The sequence below is a fragment of the Hyperolius riggenbachi genome, chromosome 3 (assembly GCF_040937935.1).
Source record: "Hyperolius riggenbachi isolate aHypRig1 chromosome 3, aHypRig1.pri, whole genome shotgun sequence".
NCBI classification, from domain to species: domain Eukaryota; kingdom Metazoa; phylum Chordata; class Amphibia; order Anura; family Hyperoliidae; genus Hyperolius; species Hyperolius riggenbachi.
The window spans coordinates 312,006,539-312,026,375 of record NC_090648.1 but is presented as its reverse complement, the minus strand read 5'-3'; the positions used below and the strand labels follow the sequence as shown (position 1 = coordinate 312,026,375).

General features: G+C 41.4%; 1 protein-coding gene across 2 annotated transcripts in view; it reads right to left on the bottom strand.

The window, feature by feature from the left end:
• Positions 1–19,837, bottom strand: part of LOC137563769 (receptor-type tyrosine-protein phosphatase beta-like) — a 120,483-nt gene that overhangs the window by 38,327 nt on the left and 62,319 nt on the right. The window contains exons 19-27 of one of the 2 annotated variants that reach the window (XM_068276680.1): positions 19,097–19,340; positions 16,251–16,357; positions 13,512–13,617; positions 12,104–12,190; positions 10,508–10,525; positions 10,343–10,424; positions 9,513–9,603; positions 7,144–7,220; positions 4,676–4,810 (exon numbers count right to left, since the gene is read on the bottom strand). In XM_068276680.1, coding sequence (XP_068132781.1) covers positions 4,676–4,810; positions 7,144–7,220; positions 9,513–9,603; positions 10,343–10,424; positions 10,508–10,525; positions 12,104–12,190; positions 13,512–13,617; positions 16,251–16,357; positions 19,097–19,340 — 947 coding nt within the window. The remainder of the gene's footprint in view (positions 1–4,675; positions 4,811–7,143; positions 7,221–9,512; positions 9,604–10,342; positions 10,425–10,507; positions 10,526–12,103; positions 12,191–13,511; positions 13,618–16,250; positions 16,358–19,096; positions 19,341–19,837) is intronic. The other variant, XM_068276681.1, reaches the window with a different exon arrangement.

Here is a 19,837-nt window from a genome sequence, read left to right as displayed (position 1 = left end):
AATGGCCCAGATTCACCTCTCATTTGTAACTTAGCCTAGCAAGCATTAATCGATCAAATAAGAGCCAAAGGCATTTAAGTCTTATTCAAAAGCTTATAAAATTATAAAGCTGTTCTGACATAAGCAGGTCTGTCTGTCAGCTGACTGAGCTGAAATCAGAAGGGAAGAGAGAAGGAAGTCAATGCTGCTGGGCTCGTCGGTCTTCATTTGTTGCATCTCCATCTGCTGGGGCCACTTAGCACACAAAATATGTATAGGAAATATTTCATGTTTACAGAAATGGAAAAATAAATAACTAAAATAAAATGTATTTTTGTACTGCAGATAGTACCTTTATTAAAAAAATGCCATTCATTCCACTTAAAGTGCAAATGAAGTGAAAATAAACTTGATATAGATATGATATAAATAATTCTTTGTGTAGTATGGGTTAGTAACATGATACGAAGTCTTATGTTTTAAATGGCTTAATTTTTCAGATTGCGTCAGACTGTCACAGTTGCTGTTTAGAATTCACACACTTAAAGGAAACCTGAGATGATACTATCCCAGCATTTATACTTACCTGGGGCTTCCTCCAGCCCCCTACATGCCGTTCAGTCCCTCACCGCCTCAGTCAATGTATGGCCAGATCAACAATTAGATAGATCCCTCTCTGATCAAATCTGATCAGAGAAGGATCTATTGCCTGCTCACACACTGTCCAGCAATTTGCAAAATCATCACAGACTGTCAGAACAAATCCACAACTCTCCAAAGGCTCCAATAAAACTTCTACTTTTATTTGTAAGCAAAACAGAATAGACAAAGTGGCTGATGCATTGCAGACAACAATGTGTCCTTACTCATAGGCTACACAGGTATGAACAGAGAAGGTATACTGTATATACAAACGTAAAAACCCCACCCACAGGAAATGAGCCCTTCCCAAACTAAGCAAGGGAAAGCAGTTAACATTCCAAACAAAAAAATATGTAAGAGAGGGGGAAGGAAATATAAATACAAGCATAAACCATTGGACATACGGGTACCTAGGTGGAAAAGTCAAGGAAGGCATAGCAACGAAGGAGAAACAACAGTGGCAGGCACTACAGCAGCGTGCAAAGTATAAATACAACCTCCGTACTTCGATTCCTTGGGTATTGGTATGGAAAGATGAATGCGTGCTCTAGACTAGAAATAGTAGATCAATGTCCATAAGCAAAATGTGAAGAACATAAAGTCTGGCACTGCATTCACATTTGATATACAAATCTCTTCATACAAAGTTCCTTATATAAAACGCACATACCCATTTGGAGCGTGGATTAGGTTGTGGGGCATAGTGGTGGCTGCGGCCTGCCTAACGACCGTTTTGCTAGGTTTGGTGTCTTCAGAGGCGTGTGTGGCCGCACACGCCTCTGAAGATGCTAAACCTAGTGAAACGGTCGTTAGGCAGGCCGCGGCCACCACTATGCTCCACAATCTAATCCATGCTCCAAATGGGTATGTGCATTTTATATAAAAAACTTTGCATGAAGATTTTTGTATATCAATGAGCCGAGCACAATAAAGCTCATTTTATGGAATGGAAAAGCCAAGGCACTTCACAGACAGGTAATTTGTGATATAAATCACCCCCAGGAATTGGACGTTTAATTCTCTCTAGGGCCAATATGCAATTGCCTTTTTCACCTGAGTTTTCTCCTAGGAGATAAGTTTTCATCTTCAATTTAAAATAACTTTTCAGCACTTTTCAACTAAAAAAGTACCAAAAAGTAGGTTAAAAAGTACTATCAAAATTATTTTGAGTATTTTCTTGCTTGCTGACAGGTTAAAATGCATTTTATTGACAAGTTTAAAAATATTACCTAGGAGATAAACATGCCCCTACATGTTTAACCACTTCCCCACCACAGGCCACCACAGGTAATTTCCACTTAAAAACCAGAACTATTTTCACATATCACTCACCTCACATTAATTCGCCACTTATGACACTGACATTAGCTATACATCATTTTTATTGCCACAAAGTAGGCTTTCTTTGGGTGGTACTTTTTGCTAAGAATTATTTTATTTTAGCTGCATTTTAAAGGGAGTAATAAAAAAAAAATATATTTCTCAGTTTTCAGCCATTATAGTTTTAACCTTCCTGGCGGTAACCACTGATCGCTGCCGCCCCGCCCCGATCGCCGCTATCCGTTGCGGCGCGCGCCCCCCCCCCCCCAGACCCCGTGCGCTGCCTGGCCAATCAGTGCCAGGCAGCGCCGAGGGGTGGATCGGGACTCCCAATGACGTCACGACGTCGCTGACATCGATGACGTCATCCCGCCCCGTCGCCATGGCTTCTTTAAACGGGATTTCCTGATCGGAGATCGCCGAAGGCGATCGAAGAGGGCGGGGGGATGCCGCTGAGCAGCGGCTATCATGTAGCGAGCCCTGGGCTCGCTACATGATTTAAAAAAAAAAAAAAAACTGTCGCGCTGCCTCCTGGCGGAATTTTTCATACCGCCAGGAGGGTTAAAATAAAATATCCATTTTATTACGTTTAAATTGTGTCCCTAGTACAATGTATCACGACAATATTTTATCTGTAAATAAAGGTGTATTTTTTCCATTTGCGTTTCTTTATACGAGATCATCATTTATTAGCCATCATTAGCAAAAGTAATAGTGATATAACCTAATGACATACATATTCAAAAAGCTGAGTCTCTAAGGTAACTATTTATGATTTTTTTTTTATGCTGTCACTTTTTTTTTTTTAACAATAGCAATACCAATAACTATAGTTATACAAACAGGAGATGGAAATAAGGGGTTAAAATTGGGAATTATTTTTATTAATTAACATCTGTAGGTGTATTTTTATTTTTGCCCACTAGATGTTCCCATACTATCTTGTGTGCTGAACGGCACACAGAAAGTAATGACGAAGAGATGTGAACAATGGCATCTCATTGATGTCAGAAGATGATTCACTGCTAGGACCAGGAACATTCAGAGGGGGGGCTCTGGGTGCCAAAGCACCCCCCCCTTTTTAAGCTCCCATAAAAAGGCCCTTTTGGCTGCAAAAAAGGAAGCCCCGCCCACACTGACCTCTCCCTCTCCCAGCACCCACATTGACCTTTCCCTCCCCCACCGGCACCCTTCCTGTCCCCAGCAGCACTCATAGTGACCTCTTCCTTCCCCAGCACCCCAATGACTTCCCCATCCTGGAGCACCCACACTGACCTCTACTTCTCCCAACATCCACCCACACCCCTTTCTCCCAAAGCTGGCACCCAGTACTCACACTCACATGACACCAAGTACCTGCACCCAGGCCTGACATTGCATCCAGTACGCACACCTGCACACAACCTCCACATGGCACCCACTATCTGCACCAAGCACACATTCAACCAGTACACACACCCAAAGTACCTGCACTTAAAACCTACATGACACCCAATGCCCACCCATAGCCAGCACCCAGTACAGGCATGTCACTAAGTATTCGCACCCATGTCACATCCAGTACCTGCACCCAACACCCACATGACATCCAGTACATGCACCCAGATCTCACATGGCACTAAGTACCTGCAATCAACACCCGCATGGCACTCGATACCCACCCATAGCCAGAACCCACATGACACCCTGTACCTGCACCCAGAACCCACATGGCAACTAATACCCACTAGCCAGAAACAAGGAGGAGGGACCTTGAGGCCACCGGTGACAGGTCCAACTGTCTCCACAACATTGAATGCAGTCAGCACTCCTGTGACTAAATGTATGTGTCAAGCTGAGGGGCTCAGGGGGCTGGTTAGGGAAAGTTGGAGAGTAGGAAGGGGAAAGCGGTGAAGGTCACATGTCACTGCAGGAAAAGGGGGTTGTGGGGAAGGTCCTCCACCACTTGTGGGTACTACTGTGCATTTTGGGATAACGGGGGTGAAAGCCCCTTTTTTAAATTTGAACACCCCCTCACTTAAGGACCCTCTGCACGGCCCTGGCTGGGACAGTGATCAGTGAACACTGATCAGTAATCTGCCACGGGGAGTTACGATACACGCGAGGGGTCGCAGTAGCCGCGGCGGGCCACAGGGGGGCACTCGTTGCTGTAAACGCTGAGGTACGTGTATCTACGCCAGTGTTGCTGAAGTGAAGTTCACAGGGGCGTAGATACACGATACAGCGGTGGGGAACTGGTTATACAAGAAAGATCGCATGTTTGAAAAAAATCAACATATTGTCATTGATATTGTCATTGATTTTGAGCAATCTCCTGTAGTGCAGGAAATTCTAACCCTCAAGGGCCTGGTCGTGCAGCCTTCGTACTGCACATGAAATGAGGAGCAGGAGACAACATAAATAACATACTGGGAATTACAGTTAATATACTGTCGTATAGGAAAACTTTTGTTCTGACAGTCTGTACTTGGTCTGAATAATATTAGAGGACGTCATCAGTCAGGCATAGGGAAGAGATGCAGCAGGAGCGTTGCATACATCCTAACACGGACATTTGAAATACAGATATATTTTGCGATTAAAAAAACTATACAGCTTTCTACTAAATAAAATGTTCTTTAGGCATCCATAAAGGATTCTGCATTCTTTTACGAGCCTGCCATTTAGTAATTAACTGCCACATAATTACAAGTCTTGGACTTAAATGTAGATAGATATATCATGTTTCACTTACCCGTCCTTTCTCTACACACTGAGTCACCATGACGATATTGTGAACGTTTTGTTCCCATACCATTTTCCAGAAGTCGTCCTTGGTACCGGGGAGGGGCCCTTGCGTAGCGATATATTCTCGGCGGAAGTTATTGCCCTAGAAAAGAGGCACAGTAAAATTTCCATTATTACAACTACATGAAACACAAGGCCTTATAATAAACCTACGTATTGTGCCAACATCCTGGCAGCTTTTATGAGCTAGCTGCTTTGCAGATCATTAAACATTTCACTGACCAGTAAACCCTGAGTGCTGCATAATGTGTAATGTACATAATGCAATAAATATTACCGTGTTAAATACACAATACACATGAATCTGCATTACAACATTTTTTATATTATCACACAGTTCACTTCACTCCTTACAAATAAAGCAGCAGCTACATTTTAAAGTAAATTTGCACCCCTCTCCTCCTCCTCCCCCCCACCCACACACACAAAGACACAGTATAATGAATAGGGATGGTCAGAAATGCCGATTCCACAGAATATCCGATTTCCGCCAATGCTAATTACCGATTCCGCATATTTCTGTTTTGCGGTTTTTGGGGAGTCTTTCTTTGCTTATTTTTGGCATTTTCCGTTTGGCCAAATAGTTCCAAGTTGACTCTGCATTCTCTGAATGGTCCAATGCTTACGAGTTCTGTGATTGGGCTAAAATGACTGAATGGCGGTAATGCAGTATTTCCGCGGAAATCCAATTTCCAATCGGAAATTCAAAAATTTCGATTCTGTGAAATCTGAATGAGCAACCATAAAACTGAATATACACCCATTATCTTTATATCTATTAGACAAAACATATACCATTTATATCATGCTTTTCTCCTGGTGGACTTAAAGCCCTTAAGGGCCCTTTTCCACTGGCTGCAATCTGCTTCAAAAAGCGGATCGCAGCTGTTTTGCCAATCGCTAGAGCACCGCGATAACATGTAAATCGAGGTGCTCATTTTCTACTAACACGATTTGTTTTTTGCCGAATTGCAATAGTCGGCCGGCGCGATTCTCATTGTGATCACACTTTCTTCCCAACGGCTATATGGGCAATCGGGTCTAGTGGAAAAAACAGCTTGTGCAATTGCAAGCGCAGGTGATTTGCGCTTGCGATCACACTTGCTAGTGGAAAGGGCCCTAACAGTTGCATCCACTTAGGACACTCTCCATGGGCAAACAGGAACATTAAGGAGCCTTATTCCTTAGACAGGGGACACACTTGTCTTTCAGTTTTCTTAGCGCGTTTTTCTGCAAACATTTTCTGTACACCATGTGCATTTGTATGCAGAAACATGGGCGTTTTTGCAGCAGCTAATGTAATACTGTAGATAGAGAAAACTGACAAAATGTGCAGAATTATTATGCAGAATGTCGGGTTTTTTTTTCTGCGCGAAAAACGCAATAAGTGTGAGTTAACCCATTGATTAACAGTTTTTCTGTGCAGAAACCACACATGAAAACAGTTAAGTGTGTCCCCTGCCTTACTGTTTTATGTGCTGGCTTTAACTGGGATTCAAACCCTGGTCAAAGGCTCAAACCCTACGTCAAATGCAGCTCAGTACACTATACAGCTGCAAGTTCTTACGTAACAAGCTAATATGTTTTTATTACTGCTTCCTGTTTACTCTATGGCAGACTAAAGGTGCCCATGAATGGTACAATATTTTCATCAGGTGCGATCTTTTGACACAATGTTTATCTCATTGTACAAAAAACAGCGAAGTGTTTGGTGAAAATTAATGTGAAACAATTCGTTGGTTGATTGGATTTTAAGTTTTTACGATCGTATCTGAAGAGAGAAAATGCCCTAATGGACCTGTTTATGGGAGCAATCGAGAGTTACCTTCCAGTTACTTCATCATGAAAATTGTGCATCAAAAGATTGCATATGATAAAAAAAATTGTACCGTTAATGGACACCTTAAGATAGATTTGAGCAAATCCTGTGCAAAAAAGCAGCAATCAAAAATGGATTCTCTTAGACACTCAGCTCTATCTGCAGACAGGCTGGGGTGGCACAAATCACAGGAAGCTTATCCCCAGCTATGTGCTATTTTCTATTGGTAAGGTTTTTACTCAGGTTCAGTCTTCAAAGGAATCTGATATTTCTTTGCAATTTGTGCACTTTCTGATGATTTCTTTGGGTAGCAGCAACTTCCCATGACATCTGATCCTGCAGCTCTTTGCCTATTTGGCACTTGGCTCTCTGTGCCCAAACAATGAGTCTGCCTACATACACAGATACTCTACTTTGTACACTGATTAAATCACAAGGAGATTAGCTTTGGGTCAACTAAGAAAACTGAAAGAGAACATGAGAAATATTACCGGAAGAAATCAAACTTCAGCTTCAGTAGACTAAATAATTGTAAGCAACGGCAAAGTCAACTGAGGTAATTACAGCAGTCTAGCTAAACTGGCAATGCTGCTTACAGGGGTATAGCTGGCGTTGATGTAGTCTGAGCACGGATCATCATCAACATTGGACAGCTTCACTCTGGTGAAATCATCTAAGGAAAAAAATAGAAACTGGTTATTTATAGCTGGCTAAGGTCATGAATATACACAGGATCAGTATGTTAGTAATCTCTTTTATTACAGTTAAATATCATTCAAAAATTAAACTTTCATATAAGAGGGATTTACAGCTTCTGCCCAGATTTAAAGGGACTCCGAGCAGTGCAGAAACTATGGAAAGATGCATATCATTTTAAAGCTCTCTTTCTCCTCTTTCCAATGATATATAAACCACCACCCTACGTCTTTTAATTTTCGCTATTTTCGCGATTGAAATTGCCGCGGCCGCGATTTCGATCGCGAAAATAAAGAAAACTAAAAGGCGTAGGGCAACGATTTAGGTGTCGTCAGAAAGAGGAGAAAGAGAGCTTTAAAATGATATCCATCAAGCCATAGTTATATTGTATTACACAGGACGACACTTTCCCCAGTGTCAGCAGCTCCATTTTGCTGAATGCAGCTGCTGACTTTGACAAAAAGTCGCCCTGTGTAATACAATATAACTATGGAAAGATGGATATCATTTTAAAGCTCTCTTTCTCCTCTTTCTGACGACACCTAAATCGTTGCCCTACGCCTTTTAGTTTTCTTTATTTTCGCGATCGAAATCACGGCCGCGGCAATTTCAATCACGAAAATAGCGAAAACTAAAAGGCGTAGGGTGGCGGTTTATATATCATTGGAAAGAGGAGAAAGAGAGCTTTAAAATGATGTGCATCGTTCCATAGTTTCTGCACTGCTCGGAGTCCCTTTAAACTCTCCTCTCTCCCACCCCAACATGTCTGTCTTTCTTTCTTTCTTTTTTTGTTATTTCTTTCCTTTTTTTTGTTTTATTATAGGGCGGTTAAATTAACTTTCTGTCTTCTTGTTTTCTTTAAGAGATATAAATCAGACTATGGTTACTGTCCGTGGTCTAAGTATAATTCACTCTAAAGATGGCCAATTCGCTTGCTCTGACCGAATTAGCGACAAATCGGTGCAACATTTGGTCTGATCAATCGATTGATTGATCACTTTCCTTAGAAAAAGAACACACAGATTTTCAAGGATTACTGAATTCCATTGAAAATCTGTTTGTGGTGTGAGGAGGGAATCGAGCAGCAAGATCCCTCTCTGATCAAATATTGATCGGGAGTGATCTATCTGCTTGGATTATCGACCAGTGTATGGCCACCATTAGACATTGCAGTTTGCAATAGCTATTCCATTCAAGGAAAAACTGTAAATCAGAAAAATACAGCCAAAATTCTGCATATCTGATAAATATAAACCTTATTCAGCACAATTTATGATGGAATTAGAATAGGTTCTTTTTATCACGGTGAGCGGAGACAGAGAGGAGGGTTTATGCCAGGGTGAATGCTGTTACTCAACAGAGACCCCGACCCAACAGGGTTTCCAAGAACTTTGATCTTTTTCGGATGTTGTTATTATATTTTGATGTACGTAATCCACTGAAATCAATATCATGAAGACATAGTCTTGTAGGTTTGTAAAAACAAAAATAAACTCCATATTGTCCTTGCTTGGTTATACATTTATAACAATGTTGATTGTCCCTTTAACAGCTATTGTACTCCACATACTGCACCGCTGTGCCTGTATCATATTGTCCTGACAGCTTTTCCATACTTTCCTTGGTTTCCACAGCTTGTCTCTATGTATGATAGTTACTAAAATATCTGTGATTTGTACATAAGAAAAAATAGGATTGCAACACAATGGTATTGAAAAGTCGCATTGCACATTGCCAGTGCAATGCATACGGTGGAGCTTAAAGTCCATTGATGCAACTATTAACACCAAGGCAGATGATAATTCCCAGCATGCACGTTATTCCAACAGAAATTGTTGAACTGCACTGCAAACCCACCAGTGTCAAAGTGCCACTGGAATATAAATTGCATTGCGATGCAATTATATTTTCTGTTGCATCACAATGCAACAGACGTACTGTGAAAGGACTCTCTAATAAGTGCCATCTTCACTTCAATCTAATTCCCATCCTCCCTTGGACTCAAGCAAAAACAGGATGAATATGTAACAAAGAATGTTCACACCAGATTAATGATATCACCGATGTGTGAATAACAGTCACATATAGCGGTGGTCCATCGGGGCCAGGAGGGGTGGTTGTGGCTTGCAAAGAACTGGTTAGAGGAATGAGTAAGCTGTCAGAGCAGCAGGAAAGAGGCAGAGTAGTTCAGTAAGCAGAAATTTTTCTGATAGTGAAGGACATGTGTTTGTGAATAGCACTTGACCATGGGTTCTCCAAACACACTCACAAGGCAGTATATTGTTGTATCGATTTTTTCCTCTGTTCTCTGGTAGAAGTGCTGTGTCAAATGATTGGTTTCGACCAACGTCTTTAAGGTCCTGAATAGGCAAAAGCATAAAAAGAGAGAAAAAAAAAAGATTTGTTAGACAAGTCTACAGCGTGCTGTCTTCTAATTCATTTTAATGGATGTTATTTTCAGAAGAAAAGTATTCCGCCATTAGTAATACCAACTTGGTTAATTTATTGAGTAAACATGAAATTAATTGCACAGAGCAGCTGAAAGTAATTAACTTAAACTTTATTAGAGGGCTTTCCTTTCTTGCTTATGAATAATGTGTTATACCTAGCTAGCATATGTATATGCTGGATTTGGTGCACTTTACTCATAAGATCTTACTGGTATACATGGCAAACATTGGCTGCAGGAAAAGATTTTTGCTGGCTACATGGAAGACTGGCTACAGGAGAAAAGTCTGGATGTCAGAGCTAAAGCTGAAATGGAAGGTGAGTGTTGATTAGGATTATGTGCTGGGAAACTGGGATAAGTGCAGGGATTTTGAGGAATTACAAATTCTCACTTTAGCATCAGAATTTTGCAATTTCGAGTTCAAAGTCGGAGTATAGAAATTCCGACTTTCAGTAAATTCTGAATGTTATCCAAAAATGTCTATTGAGTAGACTCAAAGTGCACAAATTAGTAAAATTGTCTATCAGAAATATCTATTGCAAATAACTGTGATGTGCACAGTGCATGTAAAAAAAAAAAAAAAAAAAAAAAAAAAAACATAACAAAACAAAAAAACAGCATTTCTTTACTGAGAAGTGAGAAGGGCTTACCTCATATTCCTGGGACAGCAAGTAGTTAGAGTCTGCCTGGAGCTTGCTGAAGTGGGCCTCAAACTGATTCGCCTTGATTGGACTAATAAAAAAAAGAAGTTATAAAAAAACCGATGGTACTGTGTATACATTAACAATCGCTTGAATGTTACATTGAGATCATACCTTGAAGTTCGCTTGTTCCTGCAAATAAAAAAAAAAATTACAAAGGTGAGCCTTTACAAAGGTGAACCTTTTGTTAAAATGTTAGTTTGACTGCTAAGTTCCTGATGTTCATTATCCTACGGTACCTGCTGAGAATAATCATGAAACTATGGCAATCCCCCTTTCCTGGATTTTTCTTTCATAAGATGCAAATTTGGCAAAATCTAAAAAAAAAACCTTGAAACTTGCTTGGAGGCTAGGCACACAATAGTCCGTTGCACAATTCACATGGTATAATGGGTTATAATGAGTGTGAACTGCAATGGAGACTGGACATGGACTTTGGTACAAAACCTGCATGCAGTGAGTTAGAATAACGCGATCAGTTACAATGTAGTACTGTAAACAGGCCCATAGAATTATATGGACAGAGAGTTGACATGCGGAATTATTCTGCAATGCAACTGAACACTGTGAACTAGGCTTCAGTCTCAAGCAAAATTGGGTGGCACGGTGGTCTAGTGAATAGCACAGTCTGAGTCCCTGGTTTGCATCTGACTCTGGTCACTATGCATGGATTTTGTATGTTTTCCCTGTGTTTTTGTCATCTAGGAGAAAACTCCACTGGCTCCCTATCTGTTTCAGGATCAATGTAAAAATGTTGTGCTTGGCCTACAAATCGGTGCACAGGACCTGCCTGCCCTACATCTCCGATTTTGTCCACAGGCACATACATGCCCACCCCCTCTGATCCTCCGATGACCTGCCCCTGGCTGCACTGCGCACATCTCACTCCCAATCACGATTTCAGGACTTCACTAGAGCTGCCCCCACTCTCTGGAACTTACTCCCACCAGCCATCAGACTTGCCGCCATGTTTAATACCTTCAAACGACCCCTCAAGATTTACCTTTTTATGTTCGCTTACCCCCTACATCAGCACCATAATACTGGGCACCCTCTCAACAGATGCACCTATTGTCTCTAACCTCACCCTTTAGATTGTAAGCCTCTGGCAGGGCCCTCCTCCTTAATGTTTCCAGCTTGATTATGTAATCTCACTGTCTGACACCCCTTGTGGACTAAAGCAGTCTCTGTTGCAAAGACACTGAACTACTGTTATCAAATCATTTGCATGATCTTGTTTTGTTGTGAGCTCCTTGTACGTCCTACCTTGTATGTTAACCCATTTATCTATAGTGCAGCACTGCGTAATATGTTGGCATTTATAAATACAATAAATATTAATAATAATAACTACTGTATATGGGCCATAGTCTTATGTCCCTATCATAGACTAAACCAATTTTGGAGGCAACTGGTTAACTTAATTGTATTTTTTAAAGACATGATAGGGGCGATATATAGACTCCATGCAGATAGTGTCCTGGCCCAGGTTTCAATCAGTGACTCTAGCACTGCAAGGCCAAAGGGCCACCCCTGTGCCACCAATGTTATTAAAATATATCTGGTAAAAGGACTTAAATTAAAACATATGTAACTTCTGGTGTTTCTCTCTGCCTCAGACAACTAGGCAGGCTATAACTGCCATGGCGCTTATTGATAACTTTCTTCACTTCTTGGAAACATAATACAACTGGAATGCTAAGAGCTTACCCTTTATGTCCTACATTCAGATGCACGGATGATATCCTCCTTTCTCTCCGTAAGTTCAGATGTGCATTCATTTGATCTTGGTCATAGCTGTATTAGAAAAAAAGACATCATTGCATGCAGTGCACTTACAGCACTTGTATAATATGTGGGTTATACAATAAACCTCTTTACATGCAGACCCTGCAAATTATCTTTCCTGCCTTACATTTCATGTTGATTCTTTGGAAATCCCATATGGTTTGTCTGAAAACCACATGCTTTCTTTGTGAATACTACCGTACCTCTGTTATTCATTAAATATAACACAGATACAAGCACTGACTTTCTGTTTTCGGGCATAACACTCTCACTATTTCTCATCACAGATATGTTGTAGCATATGCTAATGGTTAAGGCATGTCCTCGTAATGTGTGAAACAGAATTCAATACCTCGCTCTTTCTTTCTGAACAGAGCTATGAACATGGATGAAAAGGCTTTTGAAAAACAGCTAGCAATTAATTTAGATTGCCTTCATTCAATGCAAAGGAGGGTTTTGACTATGTAAATTAGGATTTTGTTTTATTTATTTTATTTTTTTAGTTTTGAGCTTTAAGTACGTTGGGGGGTCAGCTTAATTATAACCTTCCCAGAAATTCCTGATCTGGAGTCAAATGGGCCAATGCTGTAAAGCCCCATACACACGCTCAACGGCGGTCTTTTATGCTTTCACAACTGTTGTTGTGAAACAAGTTGAAGCACCTAAAAAAAGTATTTTGCTATTGTTCAAAGAGCTGATAAGACTGATAAGAAGTCAATCCAACTGTTGGATTGCTTTAGTCAACAGCCTGTTGTCCTCTGGAGTGCATTCTCCATATTTTTTTTTTTTGGGGGGGGGGGGGTGATAATTACACTGACTACCTTGTGAATTCTCCAAATATGGTGAAAGATCTCTTGAAAGAGGAGAGTTCAGATAACTGTTAAGTAAGTCCTGGATATGATCAACAACAGGAAATAAAGGTAAATGTACCCATCAGTGATGCAACCAGCAACTTAGACCTGCTCATGGTTCTACATTTTCTTAAAGGACAACTGTAGCCAGAGGTATGTGGAGGCTGCCATATTTATTTCCTTTTAAACAATACCATTTACCTGGGAGAAACAATTTTCAATCCCATAGACAAAGATCAGCTGCCAGCATGTTACAACTCACATTATAAATGGGAAATCATCCGCAGAAAACCCCAGTTTTCACAAGTGTGATCCATTCCTAAATCTATGCAGGGTTGGAATTCTCAACTATGAGATCCATGACCACATTCCTTTATTCAATTTCCATATACATTAAATATCCATTAGTCAACAAAGTGAAATGATTACAGCAATGTTTTCTTCTGATATAATTTGGGCTCATCTATTTCTATACTTACACCCGCCTGCATCTCTGACGGCAAATCAGTAACGCAGTGACACCAACAAGGACAACAATGAGGAATAAACCGGCACTCACACCTTCTATAACTCCAACCAGAGGTTCTGCAAAGACAGATGAATAATTTGAAAGTCATGATATTCCACTAATACCCCCATTAATGTCTCAACCAGGCCCATTTCTAGGCGTAGGTGAGGCAGGTTGCCAACTGGGGTGCAATGTTGGCAGGAGGAGCAGCACAGGTGCAGAGGGAAGAGAACAGAGGTGTAGCTAGGGGAGACATCAGTTCCCAGGAACATCATCTGGGCGGATGCACAGTAGGCAGAGTATACATGCGCAGCAGTAGTAGTTCTTTTCTTGCCTCTTCTGGCCAGGCACCTTCATTGATGTGCATCCTTCCATTCACCTCTCAACAGTTAACTGTTATTGTTATATTGGGGAGAGAGTGGGGGAAGAACTAGGCACCAGGAAAGCTGTACTGAGAAGGGCTTGGTACATATACAGTAGTTCTACCTATACTGTGCGGTCATCTGGCTACCTATACTGGGGCCCATTGTGGGTACTTGGGTGGAGGGATACACCTGGCTAGCTATACTGCAAATGTCATCTGGAAATCTATACTGGGGGCATCTAGCAACCCCCATCTATACTAGAGGGTTGCTACATCTGGCTACCTATACTAAGGGTTGTGTCTAGCTACCTATCTTTGGGAAAGGCTTCATCTGGCTACCTAATACCAAAGGCTCATGTGGCTACCTATACTGGTGGGCTGCATCTGGCTATCTAATACTGGGGACTCTCTTGCTAACAATACTGGGAGTCCAGTCTGGCCACCTAAACTGGAGGGATATGTCTAGCTAACTAATACTGTGGTCTCCTCTGGCTACCTATACAGGGTGTTACATCTGGCAACTAATACTGTGGTCTCCTCTGGCTACCTATACAGGGTGTTACATCTAGCAACTAATACTGTGGGCGACCTAATACTGTGGGGCACCTCTGGCTACTGAATTGCAGTAGACTGCCTGAGTGTATAGGGAGGTTGATTTTTACACCCCAACCTTGGGAGCTATGTAGCCTAGAAACTGCCCTGGTCTCAACATTGCTTAACCACTTCGCATCCAGTCCTTGTTTTCCCCTAATGGACCAGAGCAGTTTTGACGCTTTAGCGGTGTCCCTTTTTAATCAGTAATAACTTCATCTGTACTCGTGCCACTTCAATGATCTATATATTGTTTTTTTCAAGACAAACTAAGCTTTCATTGGGGGGTTTTTGGTACCAAGTAAAATGTTCCTCTCTAGGCATTTTAATGGGAAAAAGTGGGAAAAAATTAAAAAAATGCATTATTTCTCAATTTTGACCAATTTCTGTTTAGAAATAAAAAGTGCTATTGACATAAAAACAGTTAAAGTTGCCCCAGTATAGATATCCAGATGTGTCCCCAGTATCACCCCCTCCCCCAGTATAGCCAGATGTGTCCCCAATATCAGCCCCCCAGCATAGCCACATGTGTTCCCTGTGTTTGCCAGCCCCAGAATAGATTGACAGACGCACCCCCAGGAATAGTGCCCCTCTTTATAGCTATATGTGTCCCCGGGATCAGGATTACCCCATTATAGCCAGATGTACCCCCAGGATTAGTGCTGCCCCCTATTATAGCCAAATGTGCCCCCAGTATATGATTATGGCCCCCCCCCCAGGTGCCCAGATGTGGCAAATTATTAAATCCCCCTCCCCTTAGTTAATTAGATGCCCCCCAGTAAATATGTACACCCCCCTTTTACATATGCTACCCTCCGCCCCCTATTATTGATAGCCAGATGCCCCCCCCCCCCATCAGGCAGCCCCCTCCATGCAGAAATAATAAAAAAAAACCTCCAGCAAGCAGCCTCACTCCCCTTACCTCATTCCTGCGACTATCCTAAAGTCCGAGCCTCCGATCCCCACTCTGCAGTCAGCCGCGTAATGCCGGTAACCCGGGTCCCGGCTTGATGACGTCATCAAGCTGGGACCCGGGTTACCGGCAATACGCGGCTGAATGCAGAGCGAGGATTGGAGGCTTGGGCTTCAGGATAGTCGCAGGAACGAGGTAAGGTGAGTGAGGCTGCTTGCTGGAGGTTTTTTTTTTAAATTATTTCTGCACCGAGGGGGACAGATGAAGGATCGCTGCAGTTCACTACTGCAGCGATCGTTCATGGGAGGGGTGTGGACTAATTGGCCAAAAGGGAACATGTTCCCTTCCACCAATTAGTAATGCAGCTGACAGTGTCGGAGGGTGCGCTCTGAAGTGCACTCGATCGTGCACAGCAGGGCTGCAATTAAGTCAGTATATCTACGTCATTGTGGCTTGGAGGGTGCCACAGATGACGTAGATATGCTGTAGCAGTGGACAAAGTGGTTAATATATATCTTCTATGTTTGTACACTGAAATCTGCAAAGCAAGTATATTTAAGAGTTTGAAAAAATGTACCTCTCAATTACATATCATATTTTGAGGCTTTCTATACAGTACATAAATTGTGGAGGCACGGACAGTCATAGATCAGCAATTGGCACTTCACAGATTCCAATTTGGTGAGAATATAGACAGAGCATTTGAATCACACAAACATACTACTCTGAGGCCAAGGCCAAAATTGAACAAATTCAAAATATATAAACTAGCAATACAAGTAACTATTTTGAGCTAGTAGGCTGTTGTACTCTATGTATAGGTTAAAGCATCAATGTCTCACCTGCTTCTGTTGTGATGGGTAGTGAGAAGAAAGTGTCAGCAAAGAGTGGCTCTGAGAAGTCTTTTAGATCCTCGGAATACAACTGTGTAAAGGCTCGAATGCTAATTCTATAGTAAGAAAAAAAGAAAACTATTTAAATGGCTAAATTAAGACTTCCTTTGGCATCTAAGAATAAATGATTTGGAACAAGTGCTGCTAACTACAAAAGTAAGAAAATAAAATTTTATGCAAGAGAACAAGCTTACCGGAAAACTCAATTTCAATAGGTTTCAGTAGAAATCTACTGAGGATCGATCACACCGCAAGCATTATATTGCTCGATGTGGTGTAATGCAGTGAGGGTTTGATCCATAGAGACAATACCAAGACAAGTGTAAACAAAACTTGTACAAAATTGAAGAAGTTGCCCAGTTCGAACAGTTTACACACAACTAGTAAATATGGATTCTGACTTGTGCCTCTGGGCCATACATTTGTTTCAGTTTTTATTTCTGTTGCCTTGGTAAATGTTCCCCAGTGTGTAGTCAGAGATGCTGACATAACTGCTTTATTCATGCACAGGTCCAAACTGCATACAGCAAGTGTTCTCAGGTGCTACAAGGTCCTAAGTGGTTCTGATTTGCTTTGCAAGGTTAAAATAATAGCTCCTTGTCTTCATTATGTAAAACATATGTCATTATTATACAACAGTGACATTGTGGTTGTGTTTCATGCAACCCTTAGAGGATTTTCACACTTGTTAATGAAATGAAATCTCTGCACTGATTTCTGACCTGATCCTAAAATATAATGGAATTCCAAGGCCAAGACTCTTTGGAATTGATAAATAAAGCTGCGGTAATATTGCTATGCACAGACCAGCATACAGCAATATTACCATTACTACTGGCAGCAGTGTACCACGAGTTAAGTTATTAGCACGACCGCAATGGTGTTACTTAATGAGTGTTACCATAGCAACGCTCATGGTACTTGAGTACCATGCTGCCAGTAGTAATGGTAATATTGCTGTATGCTATCTGTGAGTGTATATGCATTATTTATTTTTGTCCTTGAAAAACTAAGCTTACCTCCAGAGACACAGGTTTACCACATTGCCATAGCATGGCTAAGCATATTCATTTAACAAAGTCATATGAACAAACTTGTGGTCACTTATTTAGGCTTTTTCCAATGCAAGCTATGGCCTGTGATTTTACATAATAATAGGTAGAACTATGATTGTGATAGAGTACCCAGTTAGAGCTCTAAATCAGCTTCCCATTTATGCACAGACTATAATGCTAAATTTGCATTAACTATCAATGTACAAAGTTTTGTGAATAGCATGTCTGTTCTATTTGCAATCATTGTGACTTGGTCCCATAGCTTCTTGTTACCAGGAGCGTGGGTTTGTAAAAGTAAAATATACCTTTCATTACTCTGTCCTGCTTGCAATAGATGCCCTTTCCATTTTATAAAGACACTGGGTAGGTTTCAATTGTGCCCTACTTTACAGCAGGGTAATTATTCAATGATGGACAAAAGTTGATCAAGTATCATGCAGTGGTTCATTATGGTAGAAGATCTTTAGCAGTGTGTGACATTATAAACACATTAAATACATCTTTTGCAGGTCCTTTTTTCATGGTCAGATTTGAGGTCTGGCCACAAAGGCCATGGCCCAGGGCACCAGGAAGCAAGGGGCGGGCAGTTGGCTGGCACATTCAGGTAGTTATACTACCAAACATGTAAACCACAGTGGTCATAGATCCAGTTCACGGCCACCCTGCTTCAGCAGGTTTGAGCAGCGCAGCACAGTACAGGAAAGAGAACAGCACAGGATGGGGTGCACAGGACAGCAGGGAGGACAGCACAGGACATGGGAAGCATAGGACAAGGGGAGCTCACAGGACAGGAGGAGCACAGGGCAGGAGGAGAACAAGACATGGGAAACACAGAACAGAGCAGGTGGCCAGTGGGGTTTGTGACAGTGGGCCTTGGGCAGTAAAATGTACAAATTGGGCCCAGCCTTTTTCTGCACTGAAGACTGCCAAACAATCATTTTTGAGTTAATTCATTGTTCTTATTACAATGAGGGTTTTGCCAAACATTCCAAAAAATAATATATCCGTTTTGCTGTTTATTTCACAAGTGAGTAAAGATAGAGTTTAGCTCGAGTCTTCTTTTCAGCTGTTGAGATTAGAAGGAAATGCTGTAGCAGGGCGATCGTCATCTCACTTGTTAGGAATAAAAACTGTCTTTGGTTATAGGAATAATGCCAGATACCAAGATATGTCTGTGGAAGTAGGAGTCCTTGACATTTGTTGTACTTAGATGAAGGGATTTTTCATTCTAAAGGCATTTTTCACTATAAAAAAGGCTTGCTTTGGTTCCTTGCCAGATCTTGTTATTTTTACATATAGCTTACAATAATGGTACAAGTGAAACTGACATAGCAGCCTAAAAGCGGCAATACCTCTCATTGCTGCGCTATTATGGTGCATGTGGGAGACATAAATGGCTTAGTAGGGGTTATGATTTTGTGTTATAAGGAGAATGCTTTTAAACTGTTTTTCTTTCTTTGTTAAATGGTCACTGTGACAGGTTTTTGTTTTATATTGTAGAGTATACGAGCTGCAGTGTTTTGCAAATTCAGAAACGGTACAAGAACTACCTTATTCTCATCCTTTTTGTGATAGAAAATCCTAAAAAAAAAACCACCCTACTTAACCCAATGATGCCACTTTACTCTGGTTTCATGTATCCTGAGCATTGGTCTCTGTACCAGTGGGTTTCTGAAGAACTGTAAGAGATACAACGCATAGCACAAGAACATAAGTAGCTTGATGGTCTTTTTCTCTAACCTGTAAGAGGTCCTTGGCTTCAGTGGACCATCACAGTATTTTACTGAATTCTCCTCACACTTTCCTCCTAGGACTTCCATTTCATCACCCAATGTAATTCTCACAGGTTGGCTGATGTAGTCTGGAGTTTCAGCACATTTGCTTGAAAAGTAGTTTGTCTGATACATTTTAATGGAACTGTTGCTTTTATAATCGACATAGGTTGGAAGAGGGTGAGTTGGTTCTGGCTTCAGATTTTCATTGTCTGTAACAGATGGAACAATGGTTAATCCACACAATCTATGTATCCCATTACAGTAGTATCACTCCAGTAAGTAAAAGCAAGAAGTTTTAAACCAGGATGATACCATTTAAACTTCTTGCTTTTACTGATGGCTAACACGGTACAATACCCTACTGCTTCCAGTAAGTAAATGTGAAGTCTTTCACCTCTGATCCTGCGGGGTCTGCCGAGAGTCGGCTGGGAACGAGTACTTCCACGTCCTGGGAGGCGAATGAGGTCACTGGAGCGGAGCAGGCGTCTGAGAGCGGTCTGGCCAGGTTCAGGACGCACTCTCAGTACGCCCTGCGCCGTAGGAAATTGTGACAAGCGCAGTGTGCTGCTGCGCTGCTTGTTATTGGTCCTCTGGTTTAAATATGGGTGAGTTCTCTCAGTCAGTGCCCGTGATAGTAACTGCTAAGTCTGTTACTGGGTGTGCTCACCATTTGTCTGTTTGACTAAGTTATATTGATCTCTGTTGC